Genomic DNA, 25,385 nt, shown 5'->3' on the forward strand with positions numbered 1-25,385 from the left:
AATGTAACGTTTTCAGTGGAAGAAACATTTCGTCACTCATCCAAGTCACTTCTTCAGTCTCAGCGGACGCTTTTAAAAGGTCCGCAGTCTAACCAAACTAATATTTATCGAATAATTTCTCTGTGCGAAGTGCAAATCAAAGTCCCTTTTTTTTTAATGCTCTTTCTTAAAAAATATATTTCACCCTTAAACTTGGATTTGGAAGCACTTTGTAATTGCAATAGCAATAATTGCAATAGCCAACTGTAATAGATTTTTTCTTTTCTTTCAGTTGCTGTCAATTATTTTAAAACGTTCTAGAAGACAGACTGACCTGTTCTGTCACTTCTTGTATGAATCAGGCTCACCTTTAGCCAATGGGAAGATGCACCTACACAGCTCAGTGAAGCGGAAGCTGGCTGAGGAGAAAGGCTACGTTTTTGACAAGCGTCTCAGGTACAACGTGCGACAGAACGAGAGCAATTGTCGATTTCGAGACATTGTGGTCAGGAAGGAAGAGGGCTTCACGCATGTCCTGCTCTCCAGCCAAACAACAGATAACAATGGTCTGACGCCAGAGGTGAGAACAAAAAAAAACACACGAGTGCTGTGCCCATGTTACATTTTTCATTTGATTAGTGCATGTCGGTTTATTTATATTTACATAATTTATATTTTGTGCTTCGCTGACACGTATTAATTGGTGTTGATTGTATCCTAGTTGCCATGGAGTTCTGTTTGGGGGAAAAAAAAGAAACCATGAAAGTTTGCCCAGTAACTGTTGTAGAGATGCCCTGGAGCTATGCAGTAGTTCCCTAACTGCTCAAGGGGAGTTTTTCAGGAGACGGTTTTAGAAAACTGTGGTTTTATTTGACAGCTGCCAGGTGTGAAAATGCTAGCTGCATAAATCTAACACAGGGCACTACTGAAAAGGGGGCACAGTTTCCTCAAAGCTGCCTCCTAACAAACAAGGCTTCAACAAGTTTAGCAATTAGGGGTACATATAATGCAGTGTTTTGCCATCTGTTGTTACTGCAGCAAAATGCCAGTTGAACTAGTGAGGAAATTATGCTGCAAGATCATTGAGGAAGTCTTTATGTAATTATTCTTAGAGAGAGAACTGGATACCCTAGAGATAATCGCCAATGATTTCTTCATAGCTGTTTGCTATTTAGGAATATCACTCCCATTGCTTCTACAGGCTATGGTCTCCAGGAGGCATGGGCATCATTAACATAAACATTATTCATAGTATGTAAATGGGACAACTGGAATATTGTTTTGAGAATATAGTTTGGCTGTCATTAATTTCCCGACTTCTAAAATAGGAGTACCCTTAAATAGTTAATGAGAAATATAAACCAATGTTTGTTCTTTTTTATTTGCAGTGCATTCTCAAAAAATATATTATTTAAAATGTAAATTTGTGAGTACAAAAAGAAACTTTTAAAATGAATTCTGCCTTTTCAGTCTCTCCATTACTTGATAAGATTAAGGTATAAAATGACAAAAAGTTTTTGGTTGATTTCTTAATAGATTATTCAGGGCCTTACTGTTTTGAGAAACACTTCTGATTATGTGTAATGATATACCAGCTGAGTCTTCTCTACAGGCGTTTAGGGGGCATAATCTGTACCAAGCTGTGTCCTCCCACTTTTGATGAGTTTTCTTACGCTCTTGTCAGTAATTTGGTGATCACCTGCTAACTCCATGTCAGTCAAACTACCTTAAAAAAATCATAATCTAGCAGTGAAACAAACTGTAGATGTTGAACTTTATAGCCATAGTAACAGACGGTGTCTAAATCTGTAATTTAAATCGCTGATCAGAACCTGTAACCTATATTTGTATATTCAGGTTTTTTTGTGCATAAAGGTTTTATTTATTGTTTTTCTTAATGACCCTATGAAGTGAGAACAGAAATATTTGAACTCGGTGTAGAATTTGCTTCAAGTTGCATCTATTTGTGGTCGTTCTTTTTGCTTAATCAGACATGGTTATTATCAGTATATCCAGGTGTAGTGCTTCAGTGGATTAAAGTGTTAGGTTACCCTAGTTGCACACTTTCCACAGCCCATGTGTATGTCCACATGGGTAGAAGTGACTTGAGGGTGAATCAAAGGATGATTAAGGGTAAATGCAAGGCTGTCCGATTTACTGAGAGAGCACAGATTTGTCAGCACATGCCACACTACTGGGGTAACAACTTTGCATTTGCCCTCCAAGTAGACTCTAAATAGACTGGAAGACGGTATTAGTCCAAACATAGCTGACTTTGTGTGCATCAACAAGGCAGATACAACATAGACTCATTCGTCTAAAATATATCACTATAGTTTTACTCAGGCTTTGCTCAACGGAGGCATAAAACTCAAACTTAAAAAACTGGGTGAAGAGCTTGAGAAAGGCTGGAGCATGTGCATCTGCAGTACTTGATGTCATTTAATGGCTCTCTTCTATGCAGCTTTGTGAACTGTGATGATTCACTCGTTGATCTGGCTGCCTGCAGGATTCTTCCAGCCCATGATTGGTTGCTCACTTCCACACTCCAATCAACAACAAGCTGGTCTATTTAAATTTCCTATGAGTGATTTCAGTAACTTGCTCTCCCCAGATGCATACCAGCAGCTGAATTTTGATTTCTGTTTCAGTTTTAATTTAAAGGATTTAATGGAGATACTATTTAAACTGTTTAGTAATTCAAGCAATTTCCATACCATTTTACTGTTTATAGAGTAGGTGTATACTTTTGCTTGAAGCTGAAATATAATTATTATCCCGGATGACCCCCCCAAATTAAGTTCCTCAAAAGCCTAAGGGATGAGGGGAGTAACAACAGGGGAAAAGAAACTGAGAAAAGAAAAAGAGTAGCCCATGAAAATGTGGTTTTCATTTAAAAGAATAGAGCTGAAAGAGAGAGCTACACAGGTATACACACCAAACAAACGACAACCACAAACTAAAATACACTGAAAAGAGATTGTTAACAAACAAGTTAATAGAGAAAAAAATTGCTTTCGACAGACATTAGGTACTCAGTAAAAGCTCCAAAGAACCACTAATCTGACAGTCAAATCTCCGGCCAAAGACACTACTACAACTCACCACTCTCAGGGCTGGCCCACACACTGAGACCAAACCGCTTAACACCAGCGTTTACAGTGTTGAGTGGCTAATTGCTGAGTTCCTCCAAGGGAAATGGATGACAGCTGAGTTCAGGGAGAAACAGGACACATCCACATGCACGCAAACCCCAATATGTACTAATATACCCACTGACATTAAAAAAAAAAAAAAAATCAGGGTTATTAATGTGGGCAACACAGATGTGTAATTAGCAGTGCTGCCATACAGGAAGAAGGTCCTGGGTTCAAATCCAGATTCGGGTCTTTCTGTCTTGTATTAGCATGTCCAAAAACATGTGTGGGTTAGGTTAACTGGCCATTCTAAATTAGCCATAGTATGAATGAACAGAATAGTGACTAGTGTCCAGGTTGTGACCGTTTCTTGCTCCATGACAGCTGCAGTGGCCTCCAGCTCCTCCTACCATACCTGACCCTGATCTGTATCTGCATCTCTGTTTTGTATTAATAACACGTTAGTACGCTAAAAACATTCAGCTGTTCTTTTTTTGTGCATCATTTGCACAGTTGTGGATAAACACTTTTTCTCTACCTCCTGTCATTTATATTTTGAGAGTAATTCATTCTGGTCTGTAACCATACAGAAAAACATTTATTTATTTTAAATTTCATCTGTGTAAAATTGAACCTCGTTAATAAATGAATGAGGTTCAATCTGTCAATGTTAACAGGTCTTTTTTTAGAGGTCTATTAAAATATTATGGCATTAGCCACAAATTACATGCAAGCCAAAATCATCTGCCTTCGGCTCATAACCCTAGCAAACAGGATTTTCATCTTCTCAGATTGTAGGATGTGTCTCACATCTTCCACAGAGGGTGGTTCTGGCTTTGATACAGCATCATAAGCACGGCAGTCTGTACTTCACAAGCACCGAAGTGGCCTAAACTATGTGTGCACATGTGTGTGTACTTTCATCTGTGACACTAAGCTCGTAAGCTGTGGGCTCATCAAACAGCTCAGATAGCTCCTTATATGTCTCTCAGTCTTTGAAGCCACAGGAACAAGAGAGTCTACGGATGTGCTTACTGAGAAAATCTTGAAAAATATCCCAGTTCCTTTTTCTTCTAAACACTCAGTGCTGGCTGTAAGTGAGAAAGTCCCCCTATCTATTAACTGGTACACTTTCTATCACCTTTCTGGCCTAAAGTATTGTAGCTTTCTATTATAATCCCATTGTTTTTCAACCAACTGGGTTTTCTTTCCCCATTTCATCAATAAATAAAAGAGAAGTAAGAAATTAAAAAGTGAGAAATATCCTTAACATTTTCTTTGAAATGGCTAGTTCTTGCATCCACAAGAAAAACAAATTTCTGTTCTGATAAATTTAAAATATTCTTACAGAAAAAAGTGCTGATGCTGATCAGTTTTCTATGTTATTTGCCCTTTTCTAGTTTTATTATACATTAACATATAACAAGCTGTTCAAGAAACATGTAGCAGCCGAACAACTTTTTTTGGACCTCCTCAACAGTTCTTCAAATATTGAGGAACACCTTCTCAAATTAAAACCAAGACTCAGCACTTTAACACAACATTTTCTTCTAAACTAAATGTCCTGAAGATTAAAGCACAGAGCATCTCATTAATTGTCTCAATGATAAACATGCCTAAATGCAGACTGCAGCAGATTTATCTACTAACGTCTTCAAGTTCTCCGACTCCTCATGAATGTCACTTTGATCGCCCTCCTCTTTCTCTGTTTGATCGAGTGGAACTAGCATCTGTTCATTTCTCCTTCATGTATCTGAGCAAGTGTTTCATTCACCTCCTAAAATAATGACATTTGTAATTTCTCACTTTCTGTCATGCTCGTTTACACACACACACACACACACACACACACACACACACACACACACACACACACACACACACACAAATGGTTTCCATCATTGTAGAGGATATTACATTGACTTGCATTAATTTCCTGGAGACTTATCCTTACCTTAATCAAAACGTGCTTGCCTAACCCTTACATTCACTATTAAATTTCATTATGAGAACATGCTTTTTGTGCCCAACCACGTCACTGTGTAAACGGACTTGTGTCCCCACAACATGAGTAATTCAAATACGGAGACAACACAGCACACACGGTTAAAACTGGGGTCAGATTATGTGCTTGGTGAGACATAGAGAATTAAGTTCACTTTTGAGGTTGAATGGTTAATATGGGTCAGGAGTGATAATCTGATTAAAATGCAACAACACAGTGTGCAGACTGACTGCAGAAAGTGACATGGTGGTGTGGGTGTGGGGCTGGGGTTTGTCGGGTTGACTGTCTGACAATGTCGGCAAACTCTCTTGTTTATCAGATGAGACAAAGGCCAAACTCTTAATACTGAATTTTGCATATATTGTTTTAACTGGCAGCATGAAACGTGTCTCTTTACAGACTACTAAAATGTACTGGGCCCAGTTGTTGACATACCATACTGCAAGGAGGTTATATTCAAGTAAAGTCTGACCAATGTTTTCTTAAAATACTCTTTTTTTTTTTTTAAATTCTTATTATAACATTTAGAAGTTTACAGACACAGCTTTTCTTCCTTTGTAACGCATGCAGCCATAAGGAGTGGGAATTGTTAACATACAGTTAAACCAGTTGTTGCTGATGGGCAGGGTGTCAAGGAAACAAGCTGCATAGTGCTAGTTGTCACATTAACATCTTACCCACAACAACCCCTGCTCACAGAGTAACATCAAGTAACTAGAAACCATTTCACCGCTAAGCTGACCTTCTACACAGAAACTAAGCTTATTGGAGCAAAAGTCTAAAAGCTTGTTTTGATTTATTTTTTGCCCTTTAAATTTAAGTAGAGAATGTAAATTGTATAGTATTTATGCAATATATATATATATATATATATATATATATATATATATATATATTTAGCATGTTTAAACTGAATATCTCAAGCTTGTTCCTTCAAAGTGAAATTTTGTTAGATGCTGTGATGTGCTACACAGTTTTCAGTCTCTGTTAACTGCAAGGATACAGAAGGAAGTCTTGTAGTCCCAGTGCTGGTCTTTTTTTCTTTTCTCTGCTCTGGGCATTGCAATAAAAAATAATGATGTACCTAGTGGATCTTCAGTTTTACTCTGAGGATTCAGAACCTATATTTAAGCTATTTCCTTCCCAACCAGTCCTCTTTTGTTGGTTAAGAATGTAATACACATTTGTTCTTCTTTCTCTTCAGATCATGAAGGAAGTTTGTCGAGCTTTGGGTAATGCCGCTGCGGATGACAGTAAATTACTACTGCTCAGTTCAGTGGGGACTGTTTTCTGCAGTGGCCTGGAGCCATCGTATCTGATAGGGCGTCTGTCCACTGACCGCAGAAAAGAGAGCAGCCGCATCGCAGATGCTGTACGGTAAGAAGAAATCACTCCACTACAGGCAGCAACTCTTTTGTGTGTTACCATTAGTCTTGATAGAGTCACTGCTGATCATTCTGTGACCCCTTTAGGGACTTTGTGTTGGCATTCATCCACTTCAAGAAACCCATTGTGGTGGCAATAAACGGCCCTGCTCTGGGCTTGGGAGCATCCATCCTGCCACTGTGCGATGTGGTGTGGGCCAGTGAAAGGGCCTGGTTCCAAACTCCATGTGCAGCCCTGCACCTCACTCCTTCTGGATGCTCCTCTTACACCTTCCCTCAAATACTGGGCGTCGCTCTTGTGGGTCCCATCAAAATCTATTTTTTAGCAAAATTCCACGTAATGTTATGTGGTTCCACCGATAGCATTTTTTCTCCTTCATTCCAGGCCAATGAGATGCTCTTCTGTGGAAGAAAACTCACAGCACAAGAAGCATGCAGTCGAGGGCTCGTGTCGCAGGTCTTCTGGCCAACCACATTCAACCAAGAGGTGATGCTGCGTGTGAAGGAAATGGCATCTTGTAGCGCAGTGGTAAGTCTTGTTGATCTACACAATGCAGAAGGCAAAGGTGTCTCTTAAGGATGGAGATGAAATAGCTCTTTCCCCTTTTTCTGTGTGTTTTAAAGGTCTTAGAAGAGTCTAAATGCCTGGTGAGGAGCATCCTCATGTCCGTCCTGGAGGAAGTGAATGAGAAGGAATGTCAGATGTTGAAGCAGCTATGGTGCTCAACTAAAGGACTAGAGGCACTCTTCAGTTACCTGCAGAACAAGACAAGTGAAAAGTAACCATCCCACCACAGAAATTATAGATGATCAGTGTGGGTATGAAGCTACCTAAAAAAACAAAAAAGGGGGATCAGGTTGGCAGTGCTGTGGTGTCAAACTCATTATGGGCCTTTTATTTCCATCTATCAGCAGGAGAATTCTTTCTGATTTCTTTCTGTGTATATCTGTTAAAAATTAAATTCAGTCATGATCACTTTTCTAAAAGAGGTTTTTGTTTTGTCCCTAAGTTTTCCCAGATTTCCACGCTCTGTGTTAATGAGGCAAAGGGCCAAATATGCATTGCGTAAGCGCAGGGAGGTACAGAGTGCATCTGTACATATGTGAGACTTATTCAACAAGATGGATGAAATAATAAATGTATTTCTGACTGCACATGACAAAGTGATGATAATATATAGAAGAATAATATATATTTATTACAAGCGTGTAAAAGAGTTGCTTTGTGTACATAGGATGCATTTTTCCAGGATTTTTCTTTTAGTTTCTTACTGTTTTGAATTGAAGTGTAAACCAAAGTTTGCATGAGGACACAGTTGCTTGCTCCTTATCATGCACATTCTCTCCTATTTGTATTGACTGTGTGTAGTCATGAAGTAGTGTGGAATTCTTTTTCCTCATAATTATATTTTCTTACATAAACATCTTTATTAAAAAGAGCATTTCTGTTTGCTTACATTATTAAAATAACCTGGTAGATGAAATTAAATTCTTCCATTTAAATAAAATAAAAAGTATTTCAGGTGGGGGGTTTTTTGTTTTGTTTTTTAAATAAAGCTATTTAGTCGTTTCCCTCTTTAACATTATAGGCAAGAATACTGTCTTTAATTTTTACAAATAATCACACGAAGGCCAGGATTTCTCTTCTCTTGCTGGAATAATGCACCGATAATTTTTACTAATCTGTGAATGCTAGCACTAAATAGAAATGCTGAAAGTAACTGACTGCAATTCTCACAGGGGAAAATTGGTGATGAATCCGATCAAACTGTGCGCTACATATAGGAGCCTTTATTGAGTAATTGTCATTATATAAAATGTATGAACATTCTTTTAAAAAAACAACAACAAAAAACCCCAGATGATGTGTTTTTTTTCCTTAGCTGTGCGTTTTTAGAGCACAGAAGAGATGAAAATATCTGGATTCTCAAGCATCTTCAGCTGTCGTTGAACAATAATGTCGAAATTGAACATTTTTGTTGCTGGAATCCACTTCCTGTCCTAACCTGCATGTGATCATTCAAAGTTTCAAGAAGTTTTATATTCTGTATGATATTTAGGGATCTATTTTGTTTTACCAAAATGTAAATGTGTCTAGCTCTGTGTACATTTTTTTTAAAAGGTGTCCATTTTGCAGTTAAATATGATAATAAATATATATATATATATATATATATATAATGTAGACTGTTTTCTGTAACTAATTGCATGTAATATACTGTAAATGTGCTGCTTGTCTGAATTCCTTGTATTTCAGGGTATGTTTTGTACCACCATTATAAGTACTGTTAGAAATGTTGCGTTTTATTTTTGTATTTATTTGAAATAACTGTTGTGCCGTGCCATGTGGTTTACTTTGCTCCAGAGGCACCCCGGCTTCTTTTTCGTGACCCTGCAGAAAAGTGAATTAGCAAAATAGGCCCAGAAAAAAGAAAATGTCTACATAAATACGTCCTTCATGACCAAAATGTTAACACTATTGCCACTTGAAGATATGATTTATAAATAGAGGTGTTGTACATGATCAGTGAGAGACATGGGCTCATTTAATTTAATTTACATTGTGCTTTAAAACCTTTGTGAGTATGAGCTGAGGTCTGTGGTGTAAACAGATTGTTGACATTTGTATAAGATTTAATGCAATGTGAGATTGTTAAATGATTTTGTGGTCATTGATTGCTGGGATAATAAGGTTGGAAGCTTTTTTTTGTTTTGTTTTTGTCAACCAAAAATTGACAAAAACAAACAATGCCAGACTTCCACCTGAGCGCATTAAATCTAAAACCTTTACAGTCACACCAAATGATTTTACACTTACTGTCTAAAGGAAATGTGATTCATGTAACAAAATCTAAATTGCTGTATACTCAGGTTTCTGTACAAAACAATTTATTGTGGTCATTAGATCCATGAAAGGAGACCCTGTCTTTACTTCTATTGTACTAATCTGATGATAGATTATTTATATTGTGTCATTTGCTTCATAAGAAGAGGTATAATATGGCTTCTGTACAGCATCAATGAACACAAGTCACTCAGGTCTGCTGAGCGCTGCTCACGCTGAAGATTCATGGACTTTAATTTATTTATTTTGTAAAATATCAAATGTCTTTGAGTGTCAACTTGGACAGAAGCATTTCTTTGGTTTGAAACTTTATTTAGGGCTATGGGAGTTTATAATGGATTTGAGCCCCAAATCGCCAGCTCAGCATGTGTTTGAAGTGTGCTTGATGAAAATATTTGAAGTATATCAGTTATAACTTGCGCCATTATTTATTACAAATTGCAGGTTTATATTTTATTTTACTTTTTAAATACACATACCTACATGTGTATTTTTTCCCTACACTGTCTGAAAGCACACCTTGGGTTGCCTTATAATTTAAATGTTTGTCAAGGAGTTATTGATACATTGTGATGAGTAGAATGAGCTGCTTCAAATAAAGAAACAATTCTTTGACAACATGTTTTTACATTTGCACAAACACAAGGCTTCTGCGTATGGTTTGCACAGCTAGCCTAACCTTACCTAACACTCAGAGAAAACCTCACACTTCTGATGTGGTTTTAATTACCAAAAAAAAAAAAAAAGAGAAAAGGCTCATGTCGATCATTTTGTTAGCAAAATGCATATAAATGCTACATGTGTTACATGCTGTGAAACTGATACTGTGTCCTGCGGTGTTGTGGCACCATGTTAAAGCAAGAACAGGTTCTTACATTAATTCAGAGTTTTACTTTATTCAAAAAGAATCAATATGATTCCCAATTCAAAGAAATCTTCAACAATAGATACTGTTATACGTTAACAGAGTAATCATTGCTGTGGTTTTGTGCCAACAGACACATCAGTGATGGAGCAGTAGTCCGCTGCAAGAGATGGGGTGGGGGAATAATAATCCCCAAACTCAATCTTCAATCTCAAGTACTAGATGTTTTTTTTTATGTTGACCTCTTGACATTGTTGTCAACACTTCAAGTTTTAGTCTATGTAGCTGATACAAAATACCCATGTAAGCTTAATTGAGCTTACTTGCTGTTCAATAAAACTTTAAAAATACCAGTAATATAAGCATCAATATGGCAAGATTACCATTTTGTTCTTGGAGACGCACACCATTAAATGAAATCACCCACACTGCTTATAAAGAAATAGCTCTTCATCTGTCCTGACATGAAATGTCAGCTGAAGAAGCCTGGTACAGAGTGTCAAGCTTCATTCAGTGTGCCAAAATCTCAGTAGGTTTAACTTGCTGTGCCAGTGGCACAGTTGCAGTAAAATGTCCCTTAGAGACGGTCTTTAGGTCCTTCTTTCAGCCTCTTCTTCATCTCTATCGCATGCTGCTTGCTGCGCTCCCGCTTTTCCAGTCTCTGTTGAATAGTAAGGAGACAGAAATGAATGTAAGAGAGAAAAAAAAATATTTTAATAGGATTGATTGTTGTCCTATCCATAAGTGGAAAAAAATTTAAAAAGCTGACAGACCTCTTTCTTCAGACACTGACGCATGGCACGGTCCACATCGTTACATGTGCCAAAGAACTTCAGAATATTGTGCTGATCGTAAAAGCAAACAAGGTTTTACACAATTTTATATCTATGCATGTGAATCATAGAGAAATAGTCACATTTGGAGATTGACTTACCTCGTTGTGGCACTGTCTCAGTTGACTTATTAGTTCATTACACTCATCTGTGTGAAGGTGAGGTGACAGGTCAGGGTGCATTTTGAGTTAAGGGCTTACTGAAGAACTGCAGAGACACTGAAAGGCAACAAGCAAGAGATGAACTGAGGATATACTCTCATCTATAAACAACGTAAAATACTCAGCCCAAGGGGGGCACCTTGGAAGTAATATGATTTAAGGCTAGTATACAATAACATATAGCAAGAAAGCAAAATATTGCCACATCTGGAACTGCTGATGCCCAACCAATAACAACTAATGAATCAATAATTAAATTCGTTATTTTAACTGTTTGAATGAATTATTCCAAAGACTGCTTCAACTGCACTTTAAATACCGTATATCAGGGGTATCAAACATAAGGCATGGGGGCCAGAAGCATTCTGGGAAGCACTCCAATCTGCCCCACTGGATGGCAATGGAAAACAAGGAGTGCATAAACATCCTGTCAAGATCAAAGTGGGTTGTATGTGCCCCATGATGTAAAATTAGTTTGACACCCCTGTAGTACGTCAGCAGCATTTCCTCTAAAGGATACTAACACCTCCCCATCCCTCTCCATCCTGATGTGTCATAGTGATGACCGAGATTGTTTTTTCCAGTGGACACTTACCTGCAGACACAGAGGCAGAGACAAGAGCATTGTGTCAAATGTACACCGTCTACATTTACTTTGGCATTATGTTAGCTAGACTAGACTTTGAACTGGGGATCTGTACTGCGTATGTAGTAATTTATAATAAACTTCATGTCAACACTGGATTATCAGCTGAATTACACTTACCACTGCAAAGGCTTTATCATCTGAGAAGTTTCCAGTGGGTAAAAAAGGCACTGCTTGCTAACTACTAGCTCCAAGCTAACTTCACAGAAGATGAATCTATACAACCATTGAACAACTGCAGAAGCTTTATGGTCTGCTGCAAGTCACTAACGCCTTAATGAACTGGACTAAATGAGCTGTAGTAGTACTATCGCCGGTTTAACCTACAAGAAATTACAATCTAAAGGACGTGCCTGCCTGTTACAGGACGTGAAGCTTTCGTAACTGTTTCGCCTCAACGATTTGAGTGACAAGAGTCGAGGGCGAATCGTAGCCTATATTCTTCTTTGGCTTCACCAATGGCGTGCGTACTTTCCACAAAAGGCGGGACAAATGATGACGGGAGTTTGCAGGAAATACAAGAAGGCTCCTCTCCAGGCACCTCCGTTTTTGTGAATGGGTACGGTACTATTTGGTCACCTGTGCTACACATTTTTTTTCCGCCATTACTTACTATTTCTGTAATGCATGGAACCTTGTTTCCGTCACTAAGTTTTTTTTGTTTTTGATTTTTTTTCTTAAGTCAGATGTTCATGTCATTATTTAACATGAATTAATTAATAAATCGAAATGTCAACGATGCTTAATTATCTACTTACGGTTCTTTTGTTGTTGTTTTTTGCTTGTTTGTGTGTGTGGCGTGTGTGTGTGTGTGTGGGGGGGGGGGGGGGGTATTTTGTGTGGTTTGTGTTTACGTAATTTGAACAATCTGAGTGATGGGTTTTACCGTTTTTCCTCTGACAATATTTCCTCTTTTTATTTATTTAGTTATTTATTTTTGGTTGTTATTTTGTCCTTTTCATTTCGGAAGGTGCATGCATAAATGGGGAAAATTCACAACTAAATGGACTAAACTAAAAATGAATAAATAGTGTTCATGCTCTGAGTAAACTACTCATTGGTCAAACCTAGCCTAACCTAACTAACCCCTGACCCTAATTTAGTTCGTAAGTCAAAATTTCCAAACCGTGACCTGAACTTTTGACTTGGAGATGACAAATTTTCTTCTATTTTTTTTTTCAACAGTTTCTATAGCAGCAGTGTGAACTTTATGAACTTTTTGTATGTCATAATTAATTTCACTCAATGGCGGTCACTAATTTCTTTCAACATTTAACTCTTTATGTAAGGGTCTTATTAAGGTCATTATTATATACAGATTCGTATAAGCATGGTTAGTCACGTCAGTAGCAGCGGTACTTAAAATTAATATATAACTCCAAGACAGCAGAGGGCGCTAAAGGAAATACGTGAGTCCGTTTTGCAAATATCTGATTGGTGGATTCATGTGCTTTTATTCTGGGCGGTTTGTTTGGAATCGATCGACTGTGGTGTGCGTTGTCGTGAAAGCTGAACAGATCGACAGTTTTACTCAAATTCAAGCTGTCTGTCTATTTCGGTCACTGTTGAAGGAAGCATGGACAACACTGTTAAACGTTTACTGGAGCGACTCGTAAGACGGATACCGAGTCGAATGCTGAAAACAACGCTGGATAAGTGGAGCCGTTTGACGGCGACGCAGCGGCAGTCCATAGATTACACAGAATCAAAATGGGCGTTAACAGAAAAACTACTTGCCATTTGCGAGGTATTTGGCTGGTTTTAGGCAATATAATTTGTTGTTATTTCTATGTGTTCATTGTACACTGTAAAAAAATGTTCACATTGAAACTACTATTAAATATTATGGTGTTTGCTCTATTAGTGTTTAACATAAGTGTTGTGTTTCACAGGAAAATGAATTGACAGTTAAACACATAGCTGAGCTGGAAATGATACGTAAGTCGAGCGAAGTTACTGTATTATATTATTACTATTATATATTATGTTATCATTTTGGCTTTTTGCTATATCAGTGATAAGGACAGATTTACAGTTCACTAACAGTGCTTGTGTCGCCCTGGTTTCATACAGATGTCATCGAGAATCCCAACCTGGGCATGTGGCATGCCTTCCAGCTCATGGACCCTCAAGGTATGTTGAAACAGTAACCTGCTCTGTGTCGTCAAGGGCTGAAAGCCTATAAGTTTTGAACCTTCGTTGAATATCGAAGCTCTTGGGGTTTTCAGGGAATGTTCTGTCTTCCTCCCCTCACCCCAACCGGTCGCGGTAGATGGCTGCCCCTCCGTGAGCCTGGTTCTGACGGAGGTTTCTTCCTGTTAAACGGGAGTTTTTTCTTTCCCACTGTCACCAAAGCGATTGGTCATAGAGCGTCATATGATTGTTGGAGTTTTCTCTCTTTTATTATTGTAGGGTCTACCTTACAATATAAAGCACCTTGAGGCAACTGTTTTTGTGATTTGGTGCTGTATAAATACAATTGAATTGAATGGAGGTTTTCTTTATTAAATTGCTGATGGCTTTAAGTGCCTTACTAATATTTTAATTTCTTGCTGTCTTTATAAATATCTTGATTTTTTTTTTTTTTTTTTAGATGATGCTCACTCTGTAGAGCTGACACAGTTCAAGGAACAATTTAAATCCCACCTCAGTGAGCTAATAAGACACGTAAGCTATTCCATCTAATTTACACCCAAAAATCCTATTTTTAAATCGTTTTATCAGCAAATTACATTTCACATGCTTCTGTTAACCTCCTGCATTATCAGTCTGTTTTCACTTTATATTTGAAGGTTTCTATCAAGATAAAGAAGCACACAGATGAAGCTGTGTGGATTCGAATTGCATGGGGAGACACCTTTTCTCGCCCAAACCACCTGAAACCCACATATGTCGTTCACTATCTTCAAACCCCTTACGTCTTTCTGAGCAGCCTAACTTCAAAACAAAAGCCTCTGTTGTCACAGGTAAGGATGACTTCTGTGGTTAATACGTCACATTGTTTATCCAGTTTCCTTGTTTGTTTCCATCCTACTTTAAGAGACTTGTTTGCTTTGCAGGCTTTGGTTCTGTCCACCCGATATCAAGCTTTTAAGGATGCTAACCTCAGTGGACGGAAGCTCACTTCCATCAGAGATCTGCTTATGAAGCAGTATCTGCAAGTATGCCTGATTTATTTATTTATTTATTTATTTTTTTAGAATTATTTACTAGTTAAGACTGACTTTATTTTTATTGTTTTCATTTCTTAGATTTTGTGGGCTGCATGCAGTGTTTTCACCTTTTTAAATTACTGCTTTAGAGAGAAAAATGAGTGGAATTTTACTCTGACCTTTTTTTCTTTTAAATCCACCTAGGTGTTTCCCACCAAGTTTCCCAGCCCTCTGGCAGAAAGGAATCGTGTTGTCTCAAGTATGTTTTAAAACTTTTTGATTTTCTTTAAGCTGTTTTCTCTATGCATTTCTGTCATATGGTGAAACATGTACTTACATTTTTAATGCTGGTTTTATGTATGTCTTTATTTATATGTACAGACCTTCACATAGAAAAAGAGCAAGCTGGGTCTGCAGCAAACAGACATCAAATGGCTTGTGAGGCATTTGGTGATGGGCTATTACCTCAACTACAGTCTGCAGTTTACAAGGTAGCCGGACAACACCGACTAAGTAAAATAAGTTGATTATCTAAGTTGTTTCACTGCTTCACAGATACAGATGTTAACCCAGATGCTGCCATGTTCCTTGTTAATGTTTCATCAGCTGGAAACAAAATTCAGAGATCACACCAATAAGACCATGACAGAGCGGGACGAGCCATTCAGATGTGTTGTTAAATTTGCAAGCACCAATCTCCTCGAGTCACTCAGACACTCTGCATCCTCAGGTACACAGAAAGTGTTAAAAACAGTCATAAGAATAACTATCATCGTCTTTTGTAAGGAAGTAAGTTATGTTACTATAACCTGGTATGTCACAAAGTCATGTAGAATACTAACTGCATCTCTGCAAGTGTCCACAAGAGGGCACCAAAGTCCTGGAAGAAATAGCCATATAGTAATGCTGTTACATTAAGCTAATTCACAATATTCATGATACTTTGGGAAGAGGAAACTTTTCTAAGGAAGTTTGCTTTTATGTTTAATTGTTATGTCCCTGAATCCTCCTCACTTTGCAACTCTTTCCCACATTTTCCGGTGTGGGTGGAGACAATCAAAAAATACTGATAGTGACAGGTAATAGACAAATTCTCAGTTATGACGCAGGTTAAAACCTGATCCTCATTGTTGTCTTTCTGTTTTCTCTAATGGTTATTTAAACATTGTTTTTCTACTTTACAGGAGTTGCTTCCACCCCTGTGACACCCCTTCTCTCATCTGTTCCCTTAAAGGGAAAAAATTATTTTGTTATCACAGACAATGGCCCTGGACCTTCATCACAGAAATGACCATCAGACACTTGATTTAACTTGTAGCATGCGCAGTCCATTAGTCCATTCATTTTACTTCATACTTTAATGAAGTCTTTGTTAATAAAACTCTCAGTCTGTTTCAATAAGAAATTTTTATTCTTGTATTTTTATATCTTCAGCTGTAGGTATACTAGTTGCTGGCAACTCTGTCACTTTATTGTTTGTCAGCATTGCATATAAAAGCAGAATTTTAAATATTCCTGAGGTTTTGTCATTTGTTTTCTGGTATTGATACAAATGTGTAATTTTACCACACATTAATACAAAGTGTTTTTCTGCGTAGCAATCAGATGCACGTTATTTCAAAGTGCATTTTTACTCTGTTTGTGTCTGTATACAAAACATTTAGACAAAAGCTTTAGTCTCAAGTTTATTGTAAACAATCCTTTCAAGCTTATTTAAAGCATCATTGGTCAAAGCAATTCTTTAGTCCTGTTAAAACGTGTCCATTTAAAAAAAAAAAAAAAAAGGGGGGGGGGCTTGTAAATATGTGATTTACACAAGTGAAAGGTGTAGTGGCAATTCCTTTACTTTTAAAAGATCAAACGTCCCACAACTTAAAGTCCACAAGCCACTGCTGCATTGAGGTAATATTTCGTACGCAGGCAAATGAAGTCCATTGTCCAAACATTTTAGTTGAGAGTTTTGGTTTATTTATCCATCTTGGCAAGCAATAACAAGATCCTTCATGCTGCTTCTCCTGCTCTGGTAAAAAACCATAAGCCCACCCCAATGCATGCTGGTCCTATACCAGTCTCTTTATTTATAGAAACAAAATGGCCCTACAGCTCTTACTAACTAATTTAACAAAATAACAACAAACAAACAAATCATTTAAAACAAAATATTAACCGACAAATAAACCCCAAAATATAAGTAAACTAACAACAAACTTTAACTTTCAAAAAAATAAAAAAATAAAGAACAAATAGCTCCAACAAAAGGTGTGTATTAGTTAAATAGATCTGTCTTTACCAACCATAGTAGCCTCTTCATATGTTAACTAATAAACTTAGACTGGGGGAGTTTGGGAGATATGTGAAATTTGAAAGATACTGGACCCCATCTGATGTAAACAGAGGTTTACATCAGATAGGGTCTGATGTGATGACAAACCCAGACACTGAATCTAAACGTTTTGAGAGGACAAAGTGAAAGCTCTGATTTGATAAACGGTATTCTTTCGAGTGTTTTGTAGTCGAGGCGAGTAATGAGTCGGAAGATTTGCAGAACATGTCTCCAAACATTAGTGACATACAAACAGAGAGCACAAGTCCCGCCAAAGGACTTTGCTGTTCTATGATGTTTTTATTACAATAAGATTATGTGTGCAGTTTTTCCAGATTATGTGTGTTTATCTCATCCTGATGACATCAGCGGTTTCTATGTATTATGCTGATGTCAGCACTGTTAATATGGAAATATATAGTATAGTATATTAATCTTTTTGTGTCACTGTGAAGTCATGTGACCCTAACCCTATGAATATATGTATTAAAATCATAGGTTTTATCAACATGAGTGGAGCAGAATTGGCTGAAATCTTTGGCTTATGTCTCCAAAGGTCTATCATATTGTTGTGAAGTTTGCAGGTGATGCACTTTTTTTTTTTTTTTTTTTTTTACTGATTTTCACATTTAGTGCAATCTTAACCCGATTTTCACCTAAATTAATTACATAATTTCTCCTTTTGTGGGAGAATGAAATGGGATCATTCATCAAAAATAGTTGCAGGAATAAAATATAGAAAAAAAATGAAATATTCAGTTTTCAATTAGGTGGGTCGCATTCATTAAAAAAAATCCAAAACAAAACAAAAAATCTAGAACTTGTCATTAGTGATGCTGAACCGGGTTAGAGTCCGCGCTATACGCACTCGAAGTCTAATTATTCGTCCATCCGTATATGTTAAAAATCACATTATTCTGCAAAACGGAAATGCGAATGTTATCTAGGATGTGACGTAAGCCCGAACAGGAGAGTGGAAAGGTGGCAATGCAGCCTTACAGGCAGCGTTGAGGGACGGAATGATCCTTTTCATACAATGCTGCTGCTGGGGCTCTCTGCCAAACACGGAATGCACTGTCAACACAGAAACATGGCTGCCTCTTCAACGGGCAAGGCGAGTAACAGTGATAACGCTAATGCCGGCAGTCTAAACTGTAACGAAGAACCTCTGCCGCAGTCTCGGGAAATGATAAAACCCACCATCGTGGAGCTGACCAAAGAAGTGAGGACGAACATCCTATGCACCGTGGAAGGATGTGGCAAGATTCTCCCCAACACACCTGCGTTGAACATGCATCTGGTTAAGTCGCACAGAATAAAGGTAACTAATTTCTAAATCAGGTTATTCCGATGTGAACTCAACTGCGATGCTAACTTGGCTAATTCGGTTGAGAGAAAACTATCATTAAAAAAAAAACGCAAGTCATCCATAACTTCGAATTAGCTAGCACGTATGGTCGTAGTAATGTGTTGCCAATAACGCTGGGACAACATAGTCGAGCTTTGGTAAAAGTTAACTAAGTTTCTTCTTGACTGTTATTTAATTGGTGACTGTTTACTATTAGCGAGTTAGCTATACTGCACCTAGCCGCTTATGTTATCAATTATTGCATTTGTCAAGAGAAATTCGGTGCTTATTGCATTAATAATATACAGATATACCCCTTTAATATTAAATATTAGTTTTTAGCGAGTTGTTAATCTAGGGCAGGGAATTTGGGAGTATCTAAATTGGCTGTGTGTGTGCAAAGCTAGAAATCTATTTGTCGTTGTATGGTTACGGTCTCTCAGGAATACGACCGCACAAACAACGTGCTGTCTATCACGAACACAATACTTAGACCTTGGTCTAAATGTTTAAACCGCCTCAGCTGTACTAACTCCTAGTTCCTCTGTCCTCACTGGACTGGGCACTTCGTGGGACGCAATAATTCACTGTCTCCCAATGAATGAAGTTCTTTGCTGGGAAAGACTGCCTTTGTCCTGCAATAGACTAAGCTCTTTGTTTAAAATAGGTGAATGTTAGAATTTGAATTAGCTCCTAGAAGTAATCCATGCTGGCCCAGCAAGGAGAGCGTTTAAAGGCCTAAAGAAACCACAAGTTTTACTATTTAAATCTGAGTTGCAGTCAGGAGTAGTTTAAAGTTTAAAGTTAAGCAATCAGTTTCTAAATGTAATTCAGTTTTTACACCAAAACCTTAAAAGCTGCCGTAAAGCTGGGTGAACTGTGTTTGGTCCATGTTCGTTGCAGTCCATGAATAAAGAGTTATATTGGTCACTGTGTTGGGTTTTCATGGTGCATTCACACTTTCCTCAGAGAGTGCCTGTAAGAGGCACAAAGGAAAGAAAAGGAAAGAAAAGAAAGCGAGCAACAAGAAGGCAGCACAGCTTGCCTGTGTTACTTTTAATCCACAGCTATGTGAAACTTCTGTCAGCAGCCGTAATGATATTATGGTTGACATAATGATAAAGTGCATAAAATGCCACAGTTGCTCACTCAGTGCTTCTGCATAGTTGATGGAGCTAGAGTTGGGCTATATCTGTTTATATTTAACAGCACCATAACATCACTGCATCGCTCCACAGCTGTTTCATCACTGTTTATATTGTTTCCCTATGAAGACTTAAAAATAAAATATATATATATATATATATATATATATATATATATATATATATATATATATATATATATATTTATTGACTGTGTGCAGTCAGGTCAGTCCATAAAACTCATGAGACTATTCCCATTCTAATCCAGAATTAGCTTGCCTTTCAAACCATATCACTTCCCTTAGCAGAAAGAACAGTTTAGAGACTATTACTTTGATTTACCACTGTATTGGCTAGTCTGTTGGAGAGAAGATTTGACTTTATAATTGATATAAGCTAGCCATAGGACAGACAGTAAATCTGCTTGTTTTCTCTTCTGAGCTACAGCCAATCACAGAGTCGTGACATGACTCAGGCTTCAGCCTACGACCATATGATGCCGTTTCAGAGAAGCACAAAATTTGGCTTTTTAGTTATATTCTTATCACGAAGCAGACAGTGTTTGTTAGCTTTATCTTTTCCACAGCACAAGCACATGAATCTCTTCAATACTATAAATCAGAGACAATTGTATGTACAACAGTCATCCCATGGTGCTTATAGTAAGGTAAAGACCCGACAATATTGGGGGGAAATCAACCTTTATATCATTAGCAATTATATTGTAATTAGAGTTTCTTAAATATAAACACAGCATGGGAATGTGTGTTTAAGTCTTACATTCACATATTTCTGATCCAAGTATCTGTAATGCATATATCTGTATTTTGTCCTCTGTTAATACTTTGTTGTCATTATCACCCCCAGGATGGTATTGTCAATCCCACGGTCAGAAAGGACATGAAGGGCTCTCAGAAGCTTTACTGCTGTCCTATTGAGGGTTGTCCTAGAGGCCCTAACAGACCTTTCTCCCAGTTCTCCCTGGTTAAGCAAGTAAGCATTTCCTCTGTGAAATGTAATCAGTTATTGTTCTATTTTTAAGAACCACTTGTGCAACTTAAAAAATAACCTTGCATTTTTAATGTAAGCAGTGTTAAATAATTTACTGCATGATTAAGTTGTATACAGTGTCCTGTAGTCTGAACTGAAAGCCTCTGATACAATAGGTTGAGGAAAAAAGAACTGCCTAATGTGAAACACATGTATCAATATGAAATACCATCTTAGCATTTCTACTCTGATTCTTGTAGCACCGCAAAACACAGGGAAAAGCTGCCTTTCTTTCCTAGTTTTGCCTAAATTATACTGTGACCTTTAACTGGGTGAATCACTAGAAAGAAGTAAATGGACATGTGCTTTCCTTTTCAAATTCCATTTGGACATTTTTATTTTAAAGCTATTTTCTGCTTTTGATTCATTTCATTTCAGCACTTCATGAAGATGCATGCAGAAAAGAAACATAAGTGCTCCAAGTGCAACAATGGCTACAGTACAGAGTGGGACTTAAAGAGGCACATAGAAGACTGTGGAAAGACCTACCACTGTACATGTGGCTGCCCCTATGCTAGCAGGGCTGCTCTACTCTCACATATCTACAGGACGGGTCATGAAATTCCAACAGAGCACAGGCATGTACAGGGATAACCCCAACACTTTCATTCATATACTGTATTTTGTTCTCTCCATGCATTTATGATTGTTATCATTTTATCTAATTTATTTATTATTTTGCAGAATTCCCCCAGTAAAAAAGAGAAAGATGGAAAAATTGTTAAGTGGTTCTGAAAAGGTTAAGATCAATGATTCAACCTTCCAGATCATCCCTGCTGCCACAGAGCAGACAGACACTTCTCTCCCTCCTGATACAACCATTACTATCCCAGACTCCCGGAGGAGCCTGCAAAAGTTGCTTTTACCAAAACCCAAGATGGCTTTGGTTAGTGTTCCTGTGATGCAGGTGGCTCATTTGCCTGTACTCCTTCCATCTACAGAAAGTGGGGCTCTGAGGTCTGTAGTGCTTGCTGTAGATAGCCAAGGTTCTGTTAGTGCCCTTCAGCTCCTTCCACAAGCCACAGGAGCAGTGGTACCCCAACTTGATGCTAAAAGTTTGGGTTTCAAGGATAGCATGCCTACTTCCCGCTCTAGCCAGGGGCCTATTAGCACAGGAGTGCAAGTCAATCTGGATCCAGTAGGTGCAGAGGATTCAACCATCAGCATGGCAGCACAGCGAGGAAGGAGCACTTCCACCAACATTCAGACAGACAAATCGTACTTGTCAAAAATGCCCACAGGAGTAGGGGTTGGGGAGGGACTAGGCTTGTGCTCTGTGGGCGAGTCCTCTGTGTCTTCTTGCTCCCAAACAGACATCAGTGTCAGTGCCCAAGTCCTTTTGCCAGTCAGTGTTGAAACCCAAACATTCTTCTCCCGAGCCAAACCCACATCGTCTATTGGAGCTCAAACAGACAGCCAGTGCCTGAGCCAAATTCCCTGCGCATCCTCTTCTGTGCTTCCGTACAAAACCAGGCAGACACAGACATACTTTGCCATGCCACAATCGGAGGAGAAGGCTCAGAACCAGGCTGTCATGTGCTCAGACCTATTTGGCAATGACTCCCTCAGTGTGTCAACCCAAACAACTTTGGACATAGATGACACCCTTTGTGCTGCAGGAAGCACTATATATGAGGACTCAAAATCAGAAGGTGGTATGTGTTTTGGGGTGCAGACGCATGAGCTGAGTGCAAACAACATGGCAGACAACCAGACCCAAACAATGACCTTGTTAAATGACCTGGAAAACATCCTGTCTGACAGTATGTCAGGCCATCAGGTGCTCACAGAGGCTTCTGCAGGCTGTGGGTCAAGTCTCAGCTCTGTTCAAGAGCAACATAACGGCATCGACTTTGATTTTGAAGAATTCCTCAATGCTGTGCACATCCAGACACAGACCGAGGAGAGTGAGCTGGGAGGACTGGGTGGTGACACGCCAATGGAGTCTCTAGACATTCAGACACAGACAGACTTCCTACTGATGGATGATCTGGACCAAAGTGAGGGACCAAGCCGAACCCAAGCCAGCGACTTGGAGCTATTTGATACTCAAACTCAGACTGACCTCAATTTTCTGCTGAATGCCGGAAGCCACATGCCCCTGAGCAGCATCTTGCGACATTCAAGCTTTTCTATGAGCACAGAGTCATCAGACACAGAAACACAAACAGATCTCCCTTCATTTGCCACGAGTTTCTCTGCTCAGACTCCTGTCACTCAAGGAGAGAATGCAAGACTGCTGAACAGCACAGAGACACAGACTGTGACCAGCCAAGCAGAAGGCCTAGGAAACCTGTTCCTGACCAGCAACGAAACCCAAACTGTCATGGATGACTTCCTGTCAGCGGACTTGGCGTGGAACATGGAGTCCCATTTCAGCTCTGTGGAAACCCAGACATGTGAAGAACTTTGTGCTCTGTTTCAGCATTCTGAGAAACCCAACAGCTGAAGCTTCCCATGCCTTTGCAATAAAGGTTTCTGATATCTGCCTCTTCCTATAAGAGGAAATGGTTTATGCTGTCCTCTGGCAAATCAAACCATAGTCTTAGCAGCAAGAAGTCTGCAGATATGTTCTCAACCATTCCACTGGGGGCATAATGTCCAGAGCCCTTCCTGGTGTCTATCCTGACAGCATTGCTGCACTTTATTAGCTCAGTGGGCATGACCCATGAGCTCCCGTGACAGTTTACATATTTATTTGCACATAAGGTAACATTGTACGTGTCTTGTCTAAAATGCAAGCTTACTTGTATATTTCAGTGCGTAGCCACTGTGACTGGTCACTGTTTGGTCTTAAGAAGTTGTAAAAACATTTAACATTACATAAAGTTTATCTCTGCACTTAAAAGGGATGACATACATACCTATATATGGCTGTCATGAAAGGCTTGTAAAATTGCTACCTTGTATGACAGCTTTCAAATATAGATGTACTGCTGTAAAACAATCTCATCTCAGCTGTACAGTATACAATATTGTACGTTTAGTTTACATACGTATGCAATGCGCATGAAGCCTTTAAGCAGCACAACATAAAATATTGATTCTGCACATGTGCATCTGAATGCTGCATCTTCAATGTTACCTTGTCAGTGGCAACAAGACTGTAAACTCTGACATTGCAGGCAGCTGAAAACATGACAAGTGAGATATTTTTTTTTTTTCAAAGTAAAGGCTTTGCATTGCTCAAAGCAGAAGATGTGTTGTTGAAATATAACCTGGCACAAAGTAAAAAACAATGTTTGTCCCGTGTTGCGCACCTTGCATTAAAATGTGGTTGTGAAGTCTGATGTTTTGTAAACACTTTTTGTGTCAAGGCCTCTAGTTAAGACTTAAGTCAGTAAGCAGGCTAGGCTGTCATCGTCTTTAACTTATTCATTAGCTGGATGTAAGTGTATACATTAGCAGTACACTGCTGAAGTGATCCAGTAATGTTACCGTACACAAAAACAGTGGATTAGAGCTAGGATTAGCACAGATTAACACAGTGTTTTGTTTTGTTCTTTTAACTTAAAGGACTTACACTTTAGACCCAATTTCCCACACTAATTTTTTTCAAATCACTAAATGTAACTTTTTTTCCACCCCCACTTTTCTTTTTTGTTATATTGTGACCTCAGTTACCTCATAGGCACCACATAGACTGTTCTACATGAGACCACAGAGCTATAGGCCTTGTTTATTTTCCATTTTTGTTGTGTTGGTGCCTTAACCCAAGTATTAACTTGAGTTCTGTTACAGATAATTTGCTGCTTCAAAGTCATGTTTATACTAGAATACCATGATGAATAAACAATGAAAAATATCTGAATCCTTTCAGTCTTTGTTTTGCATGTTTTATCTGTTTAGTATTGATGTTTTTATTGTGATTGCATGCAATGTGAGAATGCCTCTGCTCCATGTTTATGGAAAGATTTATGCTGTGTCACATGAAAATATTCCTTTGCAGCATTTGATTGAAAATAATTACTTTGATTCCATTACATCTTAAATGAATAGTGTTTAATGTCATTACACTTTATGGATGTTTATTAAAACTGAAGAATGTACACAATAATGACTCTGTGCCCAGACATATTATGCTTTTTTTTTTTTTTCTCCCACTATTCCCAGTTGGTTTATGGATTATTTCTCTATTTTAGGAAGGTTCACGCCTATAAAGTCTGAGCATGTTTTGTTTTAAAGCAGTAATTCCAACTTTTAATTCCTAAATTCTAATACAATAGAGCTGTTTCCTTGCAGGTTTAGTGGAATGGGGGAAAATGCCTATATTTGAATGGGTAGAAGCTATGTCACTTTCTGGTGTCTGTTACAGTGCTTTACTTTCTCTTTGTAGGGAGTGCATGCAGATATTTTTCCAGCACAAAATATTTGTTTTTGCAGAATTTATTTGATTTTTCTGTTGCCTAAATGTGTCGACTTAATGGCTGCCTTTAATTATTGTTCAAGATACATTATAGATGTTGTTAATAAACTGCTGGCAAGTGTTGATTGTGTTCATTTTTATTTTT

At 38.2% G+C, this 25,385-nt stretch overlaps 4 protein-coding genes across 5 annotated transcripts in view; 3 read left to right on the forward strand and 1 right to left on the reverse strand.

The window, feature by feature from the left end:
* The window catches only part of LOC309702480 (chromodomain Y-like protein 2), a 52,671-nt gene extending 42,702 nt beyond the window's left edge, over window positions 1-9,969 (forward strand). The window contains exons 3-7 of the mRNA XM_082527152.1: window positions 342-559; window positions 6,326-6,498; window positions 6,594-6,804; window positions 6,892-7,035; window positions 7,131-9,969. Of these exons, the coding sequence (XP_082383278.1) occupies window positions 342-559; window positions 6,326-6,498; window positions 6,594-6,804; window positions 6,892-7,035; window positions 7,131-7,289 (905 nt within the window). The 3' untranslated portion in view covers window positions 7,290-9,969. The remainder of the gene's footprint in view (window positions 1-341; window positions 560-6,325; window positions 6,499-6,593; window positions 6,805-6,891; window positions 7,036-7,130) is intronic.
* Window positions 9,970-10,227: 258 nt separating this feature from the next.
* cmc2 (C-x(9)-C motif containing 2) lies at window positions 10,228-12,455 on the reverse strand. Of its 2 annotated transcripts, XM_082527153.1 has the most exons (5): window positions 11,977-12,455; window positions 11,731-11,805; window positions 11,151-11,221; window positions 10,990-11,061; window positions 10,228-10,877 (listed from the first exon to the last, which is right to left on the reverse strand). In XM_082527153.1, the coding sequence occupies exons 2-5, from the start codon at window positions 11,765-11,767 to the stop codon at window positions 10,794-10,796; spliced, it is 264 nt and encodes an 87-aa protein (XP_082383279.1). In that variant the 5' UTR covers window positions 11,768-11,805; window positions 11,977-12,455; the 3' UTR covers window positions 10,228-10,793. The 2 variants fall into 2 exon arrangements, with proteins under 2 accessions (XP_082383279.1, XP_082383280.1); XM_082527154.1 differs by lacking the exon at window positions 11,731-11,805 and having other exon boundaries at window positions 11,151-11,267; window positions 11,977-12,445.
* An 832-nt stretch (window positions 12,456-13,287) lies between these two features.
* cenpn (centromere protein N) lies at window positions 13,288-16,505 on the forward strand. The gene is made up of 10 exons (XM_082537310.1): window positions 13,288-13,603; window positions 13,749-13,794; window positions 13,930-13,989; window positions 14,450-14,523; window positions 14,649-14,822; window positions 14,916-15,017; window positions 15,213-15,267; window positions 15,390-15,499; window positions 15,615-15,738; window positions 16,193-16,505. The coding sequence occupies exons 1-10, from the start codon at window positions 13,433-13,435 to the stop codon at window positions 16,297-16,299; spliced, it is 1,023 nt and encodes a 340-aa protein (XP_082393436.1). The 5' UTR covers window positions 13,288-13,432; the 3' UTR covers window positions 16,300-16,505.
* A 1,564-nt stretch (window positions 16,506-18,069) lies between these two features.
* On the forward strand, window positions 18,070-25,365 carry atmin (ATM interactor). Its single transcript, XM_082541824.1, has 4 exons — window positions 18,070-18,652; window positions 20,692-20,817; window positions 21,253-21,452; window positions 21,559-25,365. The coding sequence occupies exons 1-4, from the start codon at window positions 18,368-18,370 to the stop codon at window positions 23,321-23,323; spliced, it is 2,376 nt and encodes a 791-aa protein (XP_082397950.1). The 5' UTR covers window positions 18,070-18,367; the 3' UTR covers window positions 23,324-25,365.
* The last annotated feature ends 20 nt before the right edge of the window (window positions 25,366-25,385 follow it).

Source organism: Aulonocara stuartgranti (assembly GCF_965226115.1).
Source record: "Aulonocara stuartgranti genome assembly, chromosome: 1".
In the NCBI taxonomy this organism is placed as follows: domain Eukaryota; kingdom Metazoa; phylum Chordata; class Actinopteri; order Cichliformes; family Cichlidae; genus Aulonocara; species Aulonocara stuartgranti.

Excerpts from the sequence above, each read along its gene's own strand:
- atmin (XM_082541824.1), top strand. The coding sequence starts at position 18,368 with ATGCTGCTGCTGGGGCTCTCTGCCAAACACGGAATGCACTGTCAACAC. Across the intron at positions 18,653-20,691 it reads TTAAGTCGCACAGAATAAAG|GATGGTATTGTCAATCCCAC; the intron begins GTAACTAATTTC and ends TATCACCCCCAG. Across the intron at positions 21,453-21,558 it reads GAAATTCCAACAGAGCACAG|AATTCCCCCAGTAAAAAAGA; the intron begins GCATGTACAGGG and ends ATTATTTTGCAG.
- cenpn (XM_082537310.1), top strand. The coding sequence starts at position 13,433 with ATGGACAACACTGTTAAACGTTTACTGGAGCGACTCGTAAGACGGATA. Across the intron at positions 15,268-15,389 it reads AAGGAATCGTGTTGTCTCAA|ACCTTCACATAGAAAAAGAG; the intron begins GTATGTTTTAAA and ends TTATATGTACAG. Across the intron at positions 15,500-15,614 it reads TACAGTCTGCAGTTTACAAG|CTGGAAACAAAATTCAGAGA; the intron begins GTAGCCGGACAA and ends ATGTTTCATCAG.
- cmc2 (XM_082527153.1), bottom strand. The coding sequence starts at position 11,767 with ATGACACATCAGGATGGAGAGGGATGGGGAGGTGTTA. Across the intron at positions 11,222-11,730 it reads AGAGGGATGGGGAGGTGTTA|ACCTGTCACCTCACCTTCAC; the intron begins GTATCCTTTAGA and ends AAATGCACCCTG. Across the intron at positions 11,062-11,150 it reads TGAGACAGTGCCACAACGAG|CACAATATTCTGAAGTTCTT; the intron begins GTAAGTCAATCT and ends TTTTACGATCAG.